This window comes from Cricetulus griseus, chromosome 2, assembly GCF_003668045.3.
Source record: "Cricetulus griseus strain 17A/GY chromosome 2, alternate assembly CriGri-PICRH-1.0, whole genome shotgun sequence".
NCBI classification, from domain to species: Eukaryota; Metazoa; Chordata; class Mammalia; order Rodentia; family Cricetidae; genus Cricetulus; species Cricetulus griseus.
The window spans coordinates 323,257,030-323,272,411 of NC_048595.1; the positions used below are offsets into that span (position 1 = coordinate 323,257,030).

The 15,382-nt window shown below is 39.4% G+C and overlaps 1 protein-coding gene across 2 annotated transcripts in view; it reads right to left on the minus strand.

Annotated features, from left to right (window-relative positions):
* Rgs7bp (regulator of G protein signaling 7 binding protein) overlaps window positions 1–15,382 on the minus strand; it is a 99,497-nt gene that overhangs the window by 21,266 nt on the left and 62,849 nt on the right. The window contains exon 3 of one of the 2 annotated variants that reach the window (XM_027401527.2): window positions 10,643–10,773. In XM_027401527.2, coding sequence (XP_027257328.1) covers window positions 10,643–10,773 — 131 coding nt within the window. Of the gene's footprint in view, window positions 1–10,642; window positions 10,774–15,382 lie in introns of those variants that run through there. The other variant, XM_035439134.1, reaches the window with a different exon arrangement.

A 15,382-nucleotide genomic window follows, 5' to 3' on the forward strand; every position in this document is an offset into this window, starting at 1 on the left:
GCTGGGTAGAATGGCCCATATTATTCCAGGCAGAAGGAGACACAGAAAATAACACATCTCTTGAGACTCTATAAAGTAATTCAAGATACTTTGTGTGTGCCAGAGTTGGGAACAGGTGTCCAAGTCTGGAGTAATGTTGGTGGTCTGTGAGACCCGAAAAGTTATCAGGGTTGCTTTGCAGATATTCTTTTGTGCTATAAGAAGGACTTAGCAGAAAAGGGGGTGTTCCCTAAATACCCTATGGGTAATCAGTTTGAGGTCTTTAATCCCATCTTCCCTCCTTTGCCTGTCTGTCCTTGGAATGGGACACTTGTCTAATAATACCAGGTTGGGCTCCCTGCCTTGCTTTTAGGAAAGGGATCAGCATGATTCCAAAATGGTGACTTCAAAGCCATATTTTGCTTTGCTAAGAGAGTGACTGTGCATCCAAAATAATTTTCTATTATGAAATGGAAAGTTCTGTCCCCTGAAAAATCAATTTCAGGCCTCAATGAACAAATATTTGTTTGGGGGAGGGGATGAAGATGAGAGTGAGAGCCTGCAGAGTACCTTGAAATCATGCTAAGACAGCTGCATCACTGTTTGGAACTAGGCCACCGAAGTTGTGGCCATTTCCCTCAGGGTCTTGCAAAGCCTTTTTTGCTTTTAGCTTCCTGGGGATTCACATGTATTTTTAGCCTGTTTATAGATAACATAAGAGGCATATTTGAAGGAAAGTCAAGAGAAACCAACCAAGGAAAGGAAGGTTAGATATTCTCACACTCTTTAGGTGCAGTCAGTCTCTCAGGAGGAAGAAGCCCACATCAGGTACTGGGCAACTTGGAGAGTCACAGAGTCCTCCAACTACACAAGTTCCAGAGAATGGCGAGAAGGCTGAGTGGGATCCTTTGTTCACACCCGCCTTAGAGATGTCTTCTCTGAGTACTATAGTCTTTTGTCCCTACTTGCATTTTTCATATATTCCCTGCTTCCTTCTCCTTTGTCTTCCATTCTTGCTTTACCCCTTTTCTTCAGACACTCAGTGACAATGGGAGATGCTCTCACTGACAGGGTCTCCTTGTGCATCCTTAGTTTGGCCTCCAGGATCCGGCAGGTCCATATTATCCAACTGGGTACTTCTGTGCAGGAATCAAAACAAGTCACTCTTCCATGAGCTCCTACTGTATCACTGACCTGTCATTTCTCTGATGGGACAAGTTTCCTGCATCCTATGTGCTCCTGACACATCATCTTTTGGGACAGTCCTCATAGAAGGGACTTTCAGGTTAGCGTTTATACTGACTGAATAAGAAGAACAAAACAGACATGGCTTACATCAGATATACAGCTGCCTGTTCAGAATGGCTCTCATGCTCACACGTTTCAGATTTTTCTGACTCTGCCCTGTGCAAAGAGCTAAAGAAACACAGGGCATATGTTAAATAACCTACCTTTCATTCATTGTACCAAAAAGCATGAGTCAGATGATATGATATGATATTAAACACAGGGCTCCTTCATTGCCATATATCTAGACATAAATAATTTCTACCCCATAAGTGATGAGGCGCTAATCACCAACTTCAATGTTTACTATCCTTTTCTGTCTTCCTTGTGGTACTGTAGTGCCAGTAGTGCCCCTGGAGTCACACACTGGCCCCATGTAGCTGTGTGAGAAAGCAGAAGGATGAGGTTCCCTCAGAACATGGGAGAGGAAACAACTGAAGACAATTGCATGCGAGTGAGGCTTTGCTCAAGCCTGTAACAGTGCAGAGTAGTGTGCAAGATGTATAGCAGCTTTTCTATAATGAGTGTCAGGGTTAAACTGTACAGTATCTTGTTATATGAAGTTCTATCATATAATAACATTAATAAACACAGAGATAGAGTTAATAGATGTTTTCAGGCTATCTGTAGGATTATAGAATCTGGCTATGAGTATGTTGTTTAAAAGGACAAGCTTCTTGGTTGAAGGTCTTTTGTATTTGTGATGAAGTTGTTTCCGTTTTGTCATTCAGGTCAACTTTAATGATATGTCCTCAGAGAACTTTGATTATCCCACCTAAAGCAGCCACTCCATCTGATTTTATTGCATTACATATCCAATTTCATTATCTGCATATTTGGTAGTTTTAGAAAATTTCATTGTCTCTCTTTTCCCCCTCCCTCTTCTCTCCTTTCCATTTTCTCCCTCCTCTTCCTTCTTCCTTTGCTCCCTCCATTTCTTCTTCCTCCTTCTTCTTTTCTCCCTCTTGAGAATAGAGCCCTTATACCCCTTGAGAATAGAGCCCTTGCAACCTCCATCACTGCTGGAGTTCGGCACCCAGAGTGCTACCTCACATATGGCAGATGAACAGTGAATATTTGCTTAGAGAATGAATTCATGTTTTCTCTTAGAATTTCAATCATAGTTTCTATTCTAGGATTTATTTTGCTTCATTTCTTCTAACTCGCTGTTTTATTTTAGTATCAATTGCTTCTTCTTACACTGGAAAATAAAGTGTTTACTTGTGGCTAAATTCTATTTTTGTCTTTTCTGCTTTTTTTTTTTCATTTGTGTGGATCATTTCCTTTGCATTAGTTGGCATGATTCTGAATACACTGGAATCTCTTCTGCCTGTAACCCATTGCTGACTTGATTTCATCCTGCATTTCACTGCATCTGGGCCATTCATTTCCACTAGTCCATCTTGAGTTATCAGTTCCCAGGCTCCCAATCCAGTTTTGTAAAAAGATTTTTCCATTTTTAGTATTTCCTCTTTCCCTTTTTGTAATCACATCTCTACACGTTTTTCAATCTGAATTTACCATGACAGTGCATTTCCGAAGAAGAATCCACCTTATCCCAAAAAGATGTGGGGGAGGGGTGGTCTCCTGCCCACAAATGACCAGGGACCAGTTTGCTTTAAGCTGTGGCTGAGAGGCAAGTAGGGTCAGAGAGGGCTGATAACAGAGCACCGTGAGATGGAGAAAAGGGCAGAAAAAGCAAGCTCACATAAAAAGGAGCCCCGTTTAGAACGGGCAAGTTCTCATAGCATATTAAATTGGGAAAGAGAAAGTGAGAAGACAACAGTGGTCTAAACAGCAGGTCTTCCCAGTTCCCTTAGCAGCCGCCTCTACTTTCTGTCAGCAGAATGAGTGAAATCTTGAGCGCCCTTCTTCCCGGGGCAGGAAGCAGGCACTAAGGGTCACCACAATGCATGCAATCAATAATAGGAACAGGTTTCTTACAGACCTGGATGTGAAGAGATGAGAACAAATATTTTTCACTATAGCCATAGAAATGAGATTATGTGAAGCAGCACTCCAATTTACAACTTAGAAGTGTTAGAATATCAAACTACAAAATGACTAAAATTATTCCCATCTGTCATCTTCCTATAGAAGCACATCTTTTCAGAGCCATGCTTTACCTGGTATAACCCAATAATGTTTATTAAATGTAGGTTTTACCTCACATAGCTGTAATTTACTTTAATTCTGTTGGCTATGAAAAAGGAAAATCATTGTAGGAATATTTTCTTCTTCATTTCTTTGGCAAAAACATGATCCTGCAAAGCACATAATATTTCCAAATCCCTTGTGCCAATCAGATATATGAGGTAGCAAAAATTTCTATACACAGAGCACAGAATATGCAAGAAGATCCTTTGAAATGCTGTTGAGACCAAGGATACAGAATTTGCTTAATTGGACGAGGACAATCTTCATTATTAAATGCAAGCTCACTGTGGGAGCTCTAAAATGATTTGGGAAACACTTTTCCAGAAAAAAAAAAAACATACTCTCAACTCCTGAAGTGACTTTGTATGCCCTTTACCTCTAAAAAGTGAACTTATACTTTGACTTTGCAATACAAAAAAAAAAACAAAAAAAAAAACAAAACTAAGTGAGATATACAATACCACACGAGCTAAGGAGGTGCACAGATAGAAGAAGAAACTGTGTGTTCAGATTGCTATGAAACAGTTCAAGTTCCTTATTTAATCCCAGCCCAACTCTGACAGGAGGCTTTGGTACAGAGCTGTTTAGAAACTCAATTACAGTGATATTTCCTTTCCTTGACGGAAATGAAAAGCTGAAGAAGAGAGCAATGGTCAACCTTCAGCATCTACCCAGAGGGAAAAGAAAGGAGCTCACCTAAAGATTATTAAAACATCAACTTTTATTATGACGTTAGAAGAAACAAATCAGGTATAGGTTCTGAGCAGAAAGTTAAGATGAGTACTACAGATCCCTGGAGACTCTGGGGATTACCTGACTTCTGAGGGAGGAGGAGGAGAGAGAGAGAGAAAGGTGTGTGGGGAGGAGAGTAGAGAAGGAGAGGAGAGGGGCGAAGTTAAGGAAAGGTATTAGTGGGGCTGGGGAATGAAACTCAGTGGTAGAGCACTTGCATAGCATGAAAAGGCCCTGGGTTCAAAACCCAGTACTGAAAAGGAGAAGGAGGAAGTGGAGGAGGAGGGCAATGAGGTGGGTATTAAGATGCTTATGGGGAGGCTGGAGAGATGGCTCAGCAGTTAAGAGCACCGGGTTGCTCTTCCTGGAGGACCTGAGTTCATTTCCCAGCACCCACATGGGAGCTCATAACTGCCTGTAATTACAGTTTCAGGGGATCCAACACCCTCACACAGATATGCATGGCAGCAAAACACCAATGCACATAAAATAAAAATCAATAAATTATTTTTAAAAATATTATAAAAAAGAGATTCTTAGTGAATATTCTCTGTCTAGATCATTATCTAGCCTGAAGGTACAACGGAGGTACTGTTTGAATAAACAACATAATGCCTTGAAAAAGTTATCTGTCAACTTAACTCTCAGAGTTAGATGCATAAATGGTACCTCTTTGCTGATATATGATACATATATTAAATTATGTGCAAACATAATGCATACGTATCAAGTCCTGGGAAAGAATAATGGCCTCTTGATCTTTTTCCTGTGACTTCTCCCACCTCACTTGGAATTTGTAAGCATCTTTACCCTAGTTTCTACCCCATGGCTCCTTCGGGTCTACCTGCACTTCTCCTTACACATCTCCACTCAGAGCCCTGGAAGGCAGAATCAGTCTCACATCTCTCCTGCAGTTCTCATCTCCTGTCTTCCTGTTCTACAGTTAGGATTCTCAGGCATGTTGACCTCTCTACGTATAGTTTTACAATATTGACTCCAAGTTTCAGGTACATATCATATGCCTTAATATTCCCAATTCTCTGCAAGCTTAACACTCACATGGTGTAGTCTGTGAACCATTTTTTTTTCCTCAACTCATTTCTGGCATCTACTGTCACTGGAGTCAAATATTCCTCTTCTTCTCAACCCATGCAAACAATGGAGACCACAGAAGATTTTATATGTATATTGTGTACTGGCTAGAAGTTTTCTGGGTACAGACAAGCCATTCTATAACTACCAATGATACATAAGAAAGAACAAAACCTAATGATATCAGCTGACATTACCTGGTTATTCTGATAGCAGGAATGTGACTTCATACATAATAGAAACAAAACATTAGTTCAAAATATCAATGTAGAGTCAACTCCTTAGGCTCAACATTGGGATTAATAGAAGGCAAAAGAAATAGAAATGATTTATTATACAAATATAGGATGGGAATATTCAAAATGCTCTCTTTAATGGAACCATTCCATACCTCACCAAACTGCTGGTAGTGTTTTATTTCACATTCTAGAGATTTCCAGGAAACTTCTCAAAAATGTACTTTCATGCGTATGTGTCTAGTGTTGTATTTTCTCTGGTTTAATGGCATTTCCCTTGGAGCCTACCACCAGTGACTTATCTTCAACATAGGATTTAGCCACAAGTATTTCTATTTTCTTTACTTCTAGAGCAACTGAGACTTTCTCAGCAAAAGAAATCACCTCCTAGGATTCTTAATTCTACTGGTACGAAGACAATGGTAGCTCTTGGATGTGTGAACACAAGAGTCTTTTGAGGAGAGTGAGATGCTACGCAGATCTCATGTGAGAAAGTTGGTGCATATTTCCAAAAAATGTATATGTAAGTGGGCTGCTGAGGACAGATGGCCATCAAGTTCACTCAGCTGAATACTTCGGTAATTATTCTAATATTTTCCCAGGAGTTGCTTCTTTTTGGGAGTTATGCATAGAAGGTTAGGCATTAGAGCAGAAGATGTAAGTTTGTTTATTTTATTAATTTATTTGCTTTCTGTGTCTAGTCTATTTAAAGTAAAGTGATGATTTCTAGCTCAATCGTTTTTTCTTTAAACAAGATTATTTCATTCTTTAGGGCTGTTCAATACTCCATTGTCTATATATGCCACATTATCATTATCCACTCATCTACTGATGGACCCTAAGTTGATTGTATGTCCTGGATATTCTGATCAGCATGATGGAATCTCATCACAGCTTGCATTTTCTTGATGACTAATGATATTGAGCATATTTTTCATAAACTTAGTGGTTCTCTCTCTCTCTCTCTCTCTCTCTCTCTCTCTCTCTCTCTCCCTGTCTCTCTCTCTCCCCAAGAGACCTTGCTATGTACACTAAGATGACCTTGAACTTGCTGTAACCCTCCTGTTTTTGTCTCCTAAACACTTACACCACTATTTATTTTGTTGTTGTTTTATTGTTTGAGAATTTCTTATGTGAATTATATGTATTCACTTCCTACCAGTTATTCCTCTAGTCCTCCACCAACTTTCCCTCTTGGTCTCATGTGCTCTTTTATTAAAGCCACCAAGTCCACCTGGTACTGCCAGTATGTACATGAATGTAGCACCATCCGCCAGAGCGTGGGTACCCTCTCAGAGGCCACATCCCTGAATGAAAACAACCCCCTCTTCTCTAGCAGTCATCAATTACTAATAGCTCTTCAGCTAAAATAGGAATTCATGAGCCATTCCTCCATTCATGCAGGGATTTGAGCTGGCTTGATACTCTACAGGTCTTATGCATTTAGTCACAGTCTCTGTGACTTGGTTCTCTGCTTCCACTGTATGGGTTCTGGAAAGTTAACTCAGGTGGGCAGGTTTGGCATCAAGCATCTCTACCCACTGAGCAATCTCGCTGTCAGTCCTTATGTGTAAATTTTAAAATAAGCTTATTCATATACAGAGATAACCTTGCTGAATTGATAGAAATTTCATTGGACCTGGGGACCAATTTAGGTGTTCTTTGATTTATTCCATTTTACAATTTCAACCACAGATCCTGGTGAGATTTTAGATACAAATAAATTTGTTTAGTGGTAATTGATGACATCACATCTTTAATTTGAGTCCTTGTGTGTTCATTGCTACTATATAGATATACTTTTGGAGGGTCACTTTGTACTCTTTGACCCTACTGAACACAGTCGTTATTTCTAGGAGTGCTTTTGTGGACCCCCTTTGGACCTTCTTCAAAGACCTCCATATTATGTGTAAATTTTAAAGAATATTCCTTTTCCTTCCTTCCTTTTTTTTTTTGGTTTTTTGGGTTTTTTGTTTTTGTTTTTGCTTTTTGAGATAGGGTTTCTCTGTATTGTTTTGGAGGCTGTCCTGGAACTCTCTCTGTAGACCAAGCTGGCCTGGAACTCACAGAGACCCACTTGCCTCTGCCACCCAAGTGTGGGATTAAAGGTGTGTGCCACCAGTGCCTGGCTCTTTCTTTTTTGATTAATTCATTTTTTAGATTCCAATCCCAGTTCCCCCTCCCTCCTCTCCTCACACTCCCCTCCTCTACCTCGGAGAGGGTAAGGCCTCCTTCCCTAGGTCTACTAAGTCTGTTCCATCATCTCGTTGAGGCAGGACCAAGGCACCTCTCCACTCACACACCACTGTGTATAGGCTGAGCAAGGTATCTCTCCATATAGAATGGGCTCCACTAAGTCAGTTTGTGCATTAGTGTTAGGTCTTGGACCCAATATTAGTGGCCTCATATATTGTCCCAGTTGCACCATTGTCACCTGTATTAAGGGAGTCTAGTTTGGTCTTATGCAGGTTCCCCATTTGCCAGACCTGAGGTAGTAATCTCTCACAAGCTCTGGTCAGCTGTTTCTGTGGGTTCCCGCATGGTCTTGACTCCTTTGTTCATATTATCACTCCTCCCTCACTTCATTTGTACTACAGGAGCATGGCCCATTGGTAGTTGTGGATTTCTGCATCTATTTCCATGTGTTTCTGGAAGAGGGTTCTAGCTTCTCTGGGGTTGTGGTTTTCTTTCTTTCTTAATAACAGGCTTGACTGCAGGTGTTAGAAGTTTCAGCGATGTTGTGAATAAGAATGGTGAGTGGCTGATGCTTGTAACCTCAGCACTGTAGAGACCAAGGCAAGAGGATTGCTATGAGTTCAAACCAACCCAAGTTGCTTTTATTCATCTGTAGTTGTCTGAATAGAACCTAAGGCCTAGGCAAGAGCTCTACCACTGAGCTACACCCCCAGCCTTAATTATTATTGTTTTCAAAAGAAAGGTCAGAAAGGGAGGCTAAACATCCTGACAATGAATACAGGAGACAAAGAACTTCTCAGGCATGAGGTGACATGCTTCTTATTTTTCTTGAGAACACATGCAAGGAAATAACCAGAGTAAGGGATCCAGTTTAATTTGAAAGACTAACAGAAGTTGGTTGTGGGGCTGAGCATGTAGTTCAGTTGTTAGCAAGAATCTAGTATACATAAAGTCCTGAGTTCGAGCCCCAGCACCACATAAAAAAGAAGTAAATGTGTGCCCTTGTAATCCAAATGCTTGCAGGGGTAGAGAGGCAGGAGACTCAGAAGTTCAAGGTCATTCTCAGCTACATAGGAGCTGCAGACCAGTCTGGGCTACATGATATCTTACCTAGAAAAACAAAGTCAATTTTGGGAAAACGAAAGGCAAGGAATATAAACAGGAGTAGGATACATATGAGCGTAATCAATGTAGATCTGAAAAACAAGACCACATAGACCTAATTGTGGTGGTTTGGAAAGAATGGTCCCAATTGGCTCATATATTTGAAGGTTTAGTCATCAGAGAGTGACACTATTTGAAAAGGGGGAGGGCAGTGGTTCACAAACTTCCTAAGTGTTTCTCATGTTGTGGTAACCCTCTGACCCTAACATTAGTTTTGTTGCTACTTCATAGTGTAATTCTGCTACTGTTATGAATTGTAATGTAAATATCTGTGTTTCCCAATGGTCTTAGGAGACCCCTGTGAGAGGGTTATTTGATCCCCCAAGGGGTTGAGACTCCCAGTTTGAGAACTGCTGGATTAGGAGATGTGGCCTTGTTGGAGGAAGTGTATTACAGGGGTGGATGTGGAGGTATCGAAAGTTCATACCAGGCCCAGTGTCTCTCTCTGTCTGACTACAGATCAGGATGTAAACCTCAACTCCTCCTCCAGCACCATATCTGCCATGCCTACTGCCAAGCACCCCAGCTTGATGGTAATGAACTAAACCTCTAAAACTGCACACAAGCTCCCAATTAAATGCTTTCTTTATAAGCGTCGCCTTGGTCGTGGTGTTTGTTCACAGCAATAGAGCAGAAACTAAGACACCAACCTATCCAAACAATGCAAAGAATGCATTGGCCTGCATGTGTTGTATATGTGAGGGTGACACCAGTTTTGTTTCCATGTCCTGAGGACTCCATTTTAGATAAAATTTAATGTTTACTATTAAATTATCACATCACTTTGTTGTCACCAAATTGCAACACTCATTTGACTTCAATCTTTAACTGCTTTCTTGTCTGAAGCTCTGCCCCTCCCAGCAGTTTACTGAACTTCCTTGTCTTTAAATTTAAACCACAGGCACAGAAAGTTCACACTCAGAAGTTTTCCAAAGAGTTCTTTCATGAATTAAGAAGAAAATGTAAGTCAAATTCTTTAGTGACAGAAGCTGAGCAGACTTCCCTTCTACCGCTCCTATCATGTTTTGTATAGCACTGATTGGATCTAGCTTCATGGACAGCCCTTAACTGCTTAAGCCATTCAGTGGAATCCCAGCCCTCCATGACTCAAGTTGTTTCAGTTAGAATGAAGCCTGGATCTTTTGTTTTATAATCAGGAAAAGTTTCCCCTTCGTGATGAGTCAAATGATGAATACAGACGATGACCAGGGCTGTGGGAGTCAGTTTACCAGTGTAGGGGAGGGCAGCTTGGGAGAAAACACAGAGCCTCACTTAGAACAGGAATCATAAGTATCATCAAACCATGCTGAAGCCACAGCTACCAGCTACTTCCAATCCTGATGTTACTATAATCCATGTCTACCTTAAGGCAGGGAGTGAGAGTTGCTGTTACTCCCACTGCCATACAATTTGCTGGGTTTCCTTTGTTTTGAAGTCAGTAGGAGACAGTATGCAATTTACCTCTTTGCAACATTTCATTTAGAGAAACAAGGCTCTTGAAGAACATTTACCACACTACAAAGACCTTTGTCTATCTTTGCAGCCTTTATGGATTCTAATGAACGTCACAATCACAAGTGGTGAAATAATACATTTAAGGACTGTTCCTTCCATGGTTTCAATCCTGATGCATTTAGATGGCAAGTGATGTGGGCTCTTTATTAATTAATGTGTCCTGCAGTTTTTGAACATTTAAATCCTTCTGCTTGTGTGCCTGGGCCTGTACATGGACACTAGACAAAAGGCCAGCTTTGTCCTCTCTTTCTCTATGTTTCTGGTATCCTATTGCATGTGTGTACCTTTTCGATGAAACTGAAGAGACCCCAGCAGACAAATGGATTTCAGCATCTCCGTTGTATACATCTCTAGGCAACACTGAAGCTGGATGTAAAGCCGGCAGATTTCGGGATGGATCTCACCATCTTCCGGGCTGCAGCAGAATGAGAGAGCAAAGCTGTGGACAGTCTCAGGATTCAGTCATCAGCCATTTGTCTCAGCTCTGAGAGGAGAAAGGGCTCAATAAATATTCCTTAAAGCCTGGAGTCTGAAATACAGGGTTTCCTGCTTGCAAGCCAGTAACCACCCTGATGGTTCTTACATAAGTGTCCTTCCGAGTAACTGCTCTCACCCTCCCCTCCTTGGCAGCGGTTTCTGCTGGGAGCTTAGAATCATAAACGCTTGAAGTAATTGAGAATATCAGACATTTTCAATTTAGCCGTAGGAAGAAATTTTCAAAATACACTTAAAGCATAATAATCTCCTAGCTACAAAGAGATCGAAAACCCCTGTTTCTCTAGACAGACTAACACAGTCTATTCAATTAACATTTAGAAGACATCTCTAATATCAGGACTTCAGTCTAATATGATTAGAGAGCCAATTTTCAAATTATTTTTTATCAAGGTTTTTATCTTAATCTAAGATATGTTTTCTTATTATTTGCTATGCTTAATTTATGAAAACCCAAGTGTTTTTAATGATAAAAATAAATATTTTATTATGAGAGAAGTAACAAGTTAAAATAGCTATGCTTGGCAATCTAAATCTACACAGATACTGAATTTATGTTTGAAATGATAACCTAAAGTCCTGGAGGCTTTCTTTATAAAATTCGTATGTGAATATGATAAACCATGAAGTGATCAGTTTTGGATTTTGAGGGAGAACATTCATTTTTTGATAAAATAATACTATTCCACATGCAACCAGAATAGCATGTATTGAATGATGTAAACTAAAGGGATAAGTTTACAGATTGATTTGAGGTTAAAGAAAGCCTGAAGGTAAATTCTGTTGAATATCCTAATGAGTTATCTTTATTTCTTCCCTAAATCATTTAAAATGGAATGAAATCTGACTAAATACTATAGAATTTAGATTCAGTTTCTTTGTAAAGTGGGTCAGTGGCAAATTTCAGAGGTATGTAATCAGATTTTTTTTAAAAAAAAAACTCTCACTTTGTTTTTAAGTTCTGGAATCACAGTTAAAAAAATAACACAACAACAATAACAACATCAAAAAACCATGTACCAAGATCTTGATAGTGAAAATGAGTTTTCATTTTCAGTACTTAGTTCGCTGATGAAAAAGTTTGTCTAACCATATGGCTTATATAACTCAGAAAAAACCGCAAAATTCTCAGCCTCCACACCACAACGCCTGCACAATTATCCTGGGTCTTTTGGGGTCAGACAGAACAAAGTGCATCCCAGAACTGCTGTGTGAAATTTGGCTTTATCTGGAAGCTAACACATTGCTTTACTTCCATTTCATTTGCCTCACATGGAGCCAGCCTTAGACCAGTGTCTGAAGCAAGAGAAATCTCCCATGAAAACCTCAAGCATCTTCCACCTTCAAGTTGCTAGAAGCTTCCCCCACACCATATGACCCCACTATATCTAAACACACACCACACACACACACACACATACACACACACACACACACACACACACACACACACACACACACACTTTCTATCACCTTTAGTCTTTAGAAATTTCTGATTGTGTTCCATTTCTTAACAGTGCTGCTAGACTCTGAAGGAATACTGCAATTAACAGTTCCCCAAATAAAAGAAAAAAAAAAAAAAACGTGATCCTGGTATATTATCTGTTAATACATTGCTTTCCATAGAAAAATCTGAAGGCAATGTCATATTCCAAATGCAAGGTGGAAGGAAAACACTCAAAGGCAAATGGATTTTTTTTGTGTGTGTGCTGTTTAACCGTCTTAATCACCATCCCTATTTTCATTAATTATACATAGGTCCTGGTGCCTCATATGCGGATTAAATAAAATCAGGAGAGGAAACAAACATGATAGTAAATCTGTCACATGTTCTGCACTTCTCAGTGAGACAGCTGATCAACACAGTGTCATTCCAAGACACAGGATCTTCTTATATTTAAAGGGGCAATATATATATATATATATATATATATATATATATATATATATATATGCATGCTTGGGGGCTTAGTTGCCAAAACACTACCATATTATATATCTTTTGAATAAGATATTTTATTATTTTGCAACTAGAAGGAAAATCAATGTGTTAAGTCCTGCAGAAAGGCAAGTCAGAACAGAAACCGGGATGTTTAATTTAAATTGTTTCCAAGGTGGTCACCTGCTAGTATGTCAAATTCATGGAGGCTTTCTAAGAATTGACATCATTGTGCTCCTCACAAATATGATGGGAAGGAGCTGAGCAAGCCTAACAGAAAAACAATATACCTGATAAAAATTAATCAATGCTAAAACTGCATTATGAATTTCCTGGTTAAAAAGTATGCAAATTCTCACACATTATCCTTCCATAACTGACAAAACTGAAGCACAGAGGAATGCCCTAAAGAGCAGAGGAAAAGCTAGGGCATCACTTGTGTTTGTGTTTTGCAATGCCCAGAGCAGAGTGTATTAGCCTCTCTACATGGGTCCTTTATTCCTTCCATTTTAGAGCCCCTAAACATATCACTCTTCCTGAAACTGTACAAAAAGACACATCATTCAGTTGCTATCAGGAGACTAGTGTTACAAACAGTAAATTCAATATGGCTTCAACAACTAACCAGGGTCTTATGTAGCCCAGGCTGGCCTCTGATTCTCAGTAGCTAAATCTGGCTTTGAACTCCTTACCCTTCTGCATCTGCCTCCCTGGTGCAGGGATGACAGGCAAGCACCAGAACATCTCCTTTCAAGAGAAGTATGAAATGTGCTTAAGTTTTTTTTTTTTTTTCATATCAAACAGAAGTTGAACTATGGAGAACAGTGGGGAATCAAAAGTAAATAAAAATAAACCAACAAAAACAAACAAAAAACTCAAACAAAAAGCAAGTCATATCCTTGAAAATTCTTAAGGATAAATTACAAGACCCAAGGAAATGCTGACATTAAACTGAATATGAGACCTGTGGCCTCTCCCTGAGCTGGAAGCAATTTACCTTGCTGATAACTTTGCAAATATTACATGTGCTTACTCCAAATGACTTACTTTCTATCAAAGTTTAGGTCAGAAGAGGGACTCCTTGGTAATACTTACCTAGTTCATGCAAAGAAACTTTATGAGTTAATTAATATATTGTCATGTTTTTCCTTTACAGAGATTAAGTTAAGAACCAAAATGATGATTTTGATTAAACTGAAAGCCTCAATGTTATAGAAAAATTCCCTAAGATTTAGGTCCAACAAAATATCAAGAACTCAAAATTTGGAGCTCAAGTTAAGCCCAGTACTATTTAAAATAAACACTAACTTATAAATCTGCTTCCATTCTCTTCCTTCCAAGTTCACCGAAGAAAACTCGAGTGTTCCAGTCACAGGAAAGACTTTGCCCAAGATGGATGAGAGCATTCACAGATAGATCAACACAAGAGTGCTTGTAAGATTTGTTTAGAAGAACCCCAAACTGGAAATGGCCTAATTTTCTACCAAGAGGAAAATGGTTAAAGAAATTAGTATAGTCCTAAAATATATCATTATATCAGACAATTAAAAATAGCTAGCGCCTTGTGCTCAAAACAATGTGAGCATATCTTTTTTGTTTAGTTTAGTTTTGTTTTGTTTTTTGAGACAAGGTTTCTCTGTATTGCTTTGGAGGTTGTCCTGGAACTCGCTCTGTAGACCAGGCTGGCCTCGAACTCACAGAGATCTGTTTGCCTCTGCCTCTCGAGTGCTGGGATTAAAGGCGTACACCACCAATGCCCAGTAATGTGAGCATATCTTAGAAATACTATCTTAACAGAAAATCCTTGCATAGAAAAGCAAAATAAGTTTTCATTCACTTGAAGGTGTAACAAATGAGAAAGTAAGAGATGGTGAATATCTTAAAATGGTGGATGATGGTCTAAGAAGGGCGGACAGTCTAGAGCAGGCTGAGACTCCACCCCTACACTTTGAGTGAGACAATGTCCACATTGGACAGAGCCTGCTGAATTGACTCACTTAATATTCATGTATTTACTATATGTACCTTTTAATTTTACATTGAGCTGGATAGCTCCTGAAATGTGTGCCCACTTATTTAGGAGTAACATTGTTTGGTGCCTGGAATTTCAGAAAAGTGATATGACTTGTTGACTGGGAAGAGGAATAGACAGGCAGATAGGTTTGCAATAAAGCAAATACATACAGAATAAAATTTTAACTGTGGAATTTAGATGAAGGGTGGACATTTACCATGCTGAAGAATTTTTTGTCCCCAAATAGTCACATGATATAAATGGAGCCAAACATCTGGGAAACTTCACAGCTGATAAGTCAAACTCAGGAGCTACACTGGGCATTTGGATGACGATACATCTTAGCCATGAATTTATCTGCTCCTTTTGCTGAAGTTACCAGACACTGGCAGTCTCTGAAATTGCTAATAACTTTTAAAAACCAAACAAAATGTTTGTTGTTTTGGTATATGTAATGTAATGAAATATAATGATTTGCACATGGGATTGAAGGCACAAAGGCAAACACAGGAGAAAGAGCTCTGAGTCAGAAAGCATAGATTGACACACACCTTTGCCATGTAGAATTGTGGTCTT